General features: G+C 52.4%; 1 protein-coding gene across 1 annotated transcript; it reads left to right on the top strand.

Annotated features, from left to right (window-relative positions):
• Positions 1–823: 823 nt before the first annotated feature.
• On the top strand, positions 824–2,724 carry LOC125520990 (uncharacterized acetyltransferase At3g50280-like). Its single transcript, XM_048686336.1, has one exon. It carries the CDS (start codon positions 1,056–1,058, stop codon positions 2,472–2,474), a length of 1,419 nt encoding a protein of 472 aa, XP_048542293.1. The 5' UTR covers positions 824–1,055; the 3' UTR covers positions 2,475–2,724.
• Positions 2,725–3,396: the final 672 nt, after the last annotated feature.

Raw genomic sequence — 3,396 nt, 5'->3', positions numbered from 1 at the left:
TTTTGAATATCGCCAAAATACATCTTTGTCTCTCTCATGTTCTGTAACAATAATCATATAAAAATGCGCCTTTTGTATGACATATATATAAACTCGTTGACTTTTTTTTGTAAAAAACTCCGTGAGCACCGCGCGTCCGTGCCGGGACTTGAACTCGGGTGGGCTGACAGCAACCTCAGCTGCCCAGCCAACGGGTCAACCCCCCGTTCTCGTATGACATACATATGAAGGAGGAATAGTTGTATGTCTGATTTGTGGTATCCATCAATCCATTGATAGAAGAAAAGCCTCGCGATGGGTGTATGGCTGATTTGGGTTCGGTTACATTAGAAATCTTAGTGATTGGTGTTGATTTTTGTTGTATGGCTGATTTGGGTACAGACGTACGGTTACATTAGAAAAACCAGATGGGAGGTGGAGGAGCCTGGCACAGAAAAAACCGGTGGGGAGCCTCGTGATGGATAAAATCGACCGGGGGAGTATGGCGTTTGATCGATGGGTGAGGGTACCAAACGAACGATGTATCAAGTCCCCTTTAGGAGTAGAGATAATGTGGAGATTTTCATAAATGTCTTAGGCTGTTGCCAATGGATAGGTGCTTAGATGAGGTGTTAAGCACATTAAATAGCTTGGCAACTATACTCCCCAATGCATAGGTATTTAGCTTGCTTCATTTAATGAGTTAGCAACTAAAGTTCTTCATGTATTGATGGGCTTTTTTTCTTTAAATGTTTTGCCTAGATTCACGCATTTAGCATTGTTTCTTCGTGAGGTCACCACACTCATCTCTCTCCTCTTAAATAACTTGTCATATTAGATTTTTTTACAAAGGATTAGCACCTGTACAAGATGAAGCATTGAGAGGGGCCTTATTAGCCGTAGATTTCTTGGTTACCCCAAAGCCTTTTTTTTTGGAAAACATACCCCAAGACTATATCCTCCCCCTTGAGTCTCCCAAATCCATCACACCGGCGAGCGCACACCATCTTTGACCATATCCAGCTGACTAAACCAGCTAGCATCATCTCGCTCTGAGTTGTGGCCACAGCGAGGTGATGGCAACGGAGGCCTCAGCATCTGCGTGCCAGCACGGTGTCCGCATCGTGTCTCGGCGAATGGTGCGGCCGGCAAGCGACGGGGAGACGGAGACGACGACGAAACCAAAGTCGACTGAGACGGTGCACCTCACGCCGTGGGACCTGCAGATGCTCACCGTCGACTACATCCAGATGGGCGTCCTCCTGCCCCGGCCACCGACGCCGACGACGGCAGAGCACATGGTCGACCACCTCGCGCAGTCCTTGGCGCGCGCAGTGGCACGTTTCTACCCCTACGCCGGCCGCCTCGCCACCGAGGAACACACCGGCGGCAGCGTCACCGTTTCGCTGCAATGCACCGGGCACGGCGCCGAGTTCGTCCACGCCGTGGCGGCAGACACCACCGTCGCCGACGTGGCTGGCTCGCTGAATATCCCTCGCGTGGTCTGGTCCTTCTTCCCTCTCAACGGGCTGGTCGGCGCCGACGCCGCCGTGGGCAGCCGCAGCGGCTCCCGCATCCCAGTCCTCGCCGCCCAGGTCACCGAGCTCGCAGACGGCGTGTTCGTGGCCATATCGCTCAACCATGGCGTCGCGGACGGGACTGCGTTCTGGCACCTGTTCAACACGTGGTCCGAGATCAGCCGCAGCAGCTGGAACGGCAGCAGCGAGGCGATCACCACGCCGGAGCCCGAGCTGGAGCGGTGGTTCCCGGACGGCTGCCCGGTTCCCGTGCCGCTTCCATTCCCGACGCTGGATCACGCCGTGCGGCGGTTCCACGGCCCACCCGTGGAGGAATGCTTCTTGGCATTCTCCGCGGAGAGCATCAGGAGCCTCAAAGCGAGAGCCAACGCCGAGATATCAGGCACGGCCACCGTTTCCTCGCTGCAGTCCCTGCTCGCGCACCTGTGGCTCGCCGTGACCCGCGCCCGGCGCCTCCGGCCGGAGCAGGAGACCTCCTACACGTTGGCGGTCAGCTGCCGGGGTCGAGTGAAGCGCCTGCCCCAGTTATACTCGGGCAACTCCATGGTGCGGTGCGCGACGGCGAAGGTGGCCGCCGGCGAGATCCTCCGCGGTGGCCTGTGTCCGGCGGCGTGGCGGCTGAACCGCGCGGTGGCGTCGTGCGATGAGGCGGCCCTGGTTGGGTCCACGGCGGCGTGGCACACGGAGCCACGGTTCGCGTACCTGGTCGGGTGGTGGCACCCGGCGCTGCTGGTGACGGGCAACTCGCCGCGGTTCGACGTGTTCGGTAACGACTTTGGGTGGGGGAGGCCGGTGGCGGTGCGGAGCGGCGGCGGGAACAAGGTTGACGGAAGGGCCACCGTGTACGAGCTGGGGCGCGAAGGTGAAATCGGCATGGAGCTCTGCCTGGCTCCGGAGGCTCTTGCAAGGCTCATCGCGGATGACGAGTTCATGGCCCTGGTCAACCAAGGCCAATAGCCTGCGCATCTGTGCGGCTTAGTAGGAGTATCCAAATTCAACATGATTCATTCAATATATTTATTTTGTTATCATCAGCTTTCTTTCTATCATATATTTATTTTGTTAATATCAGCTTTCTTTCTATCATTGTTGGATCATGATTCTATCTACCATAACAATGCTATTAAATACTCGGCCGCTATTATTATCTATTTACTATAACTATTCATTTATATTTTGCTATATATATGCAAGCAATTATATTTCATTTGTCCTTGTACTACTTATTATTATCAAATAGTATAGCTTTTATTTTGCACAACCAAGGGTGGATCTCCTTAATTATCATCTTCCCAACACTATGCTTTTAAATATGGGTGTGGCTAGGTCTCAGTCGACTCAGATTTAACCAAGTCTCAATCAAGTGACATAACATGCAAGAAAAGAAAAAGAAAGAAGTGAAAGGTTATTGCGTAAGAAAATGATGTATCTTTATGTATTGTTTCACTCATTTACCGATGGATGAGAAGGTGACGGCGAATGGTGGGAGAGGAACATGATATAGGGTTGCAATATTTTAACCAGGGTGGGCTGGGGTACGCGCGGCATGAGGGACTCAGAGCGGTGTAGGACTTACCGGCACGACACAAAAAGTTTCAGGTTTTGGGACATGTTGACAGTGTATTTCTCATTTCCGTGAGGGTTCTTCTAAAACTGACAAGGCGAAATACTTTTCTTTTTTGTGAACCAACTTGTGTGGTTGGATGGTTAGAGGGTAAGTGGTATCCCAGTCCATCGGGGTTCAAGTCCTGGTGCTCCCATTATTTTTTGAATTTATTTTAGGATTTCCGACGATGCGCTTTCAGTGGGAGGAGATGTTCCTACAGACGTATACCGGCTCCTTCTCTCGAAGGTGCTCATAGAGATAAGACATGCGTGT

This window comes from Triticum urartu, chromosome 1 (genome assembly GCF_003073215.2).
Source record: "Triticum urartu cultivar G1812 chromosome 1, Tu2.1, whole genome shotgun sequence".
Taxonomy (NCBI): domain Eukaryota; kingdom Viridiplantae; phylum Streptophyta; class Magnoliopsida; order Poales; family Poaceae; genus Triticum; species Triticum urartu.
This window is presented reverse-complemented; position numbering and strand designations above follow the sequence as displayed.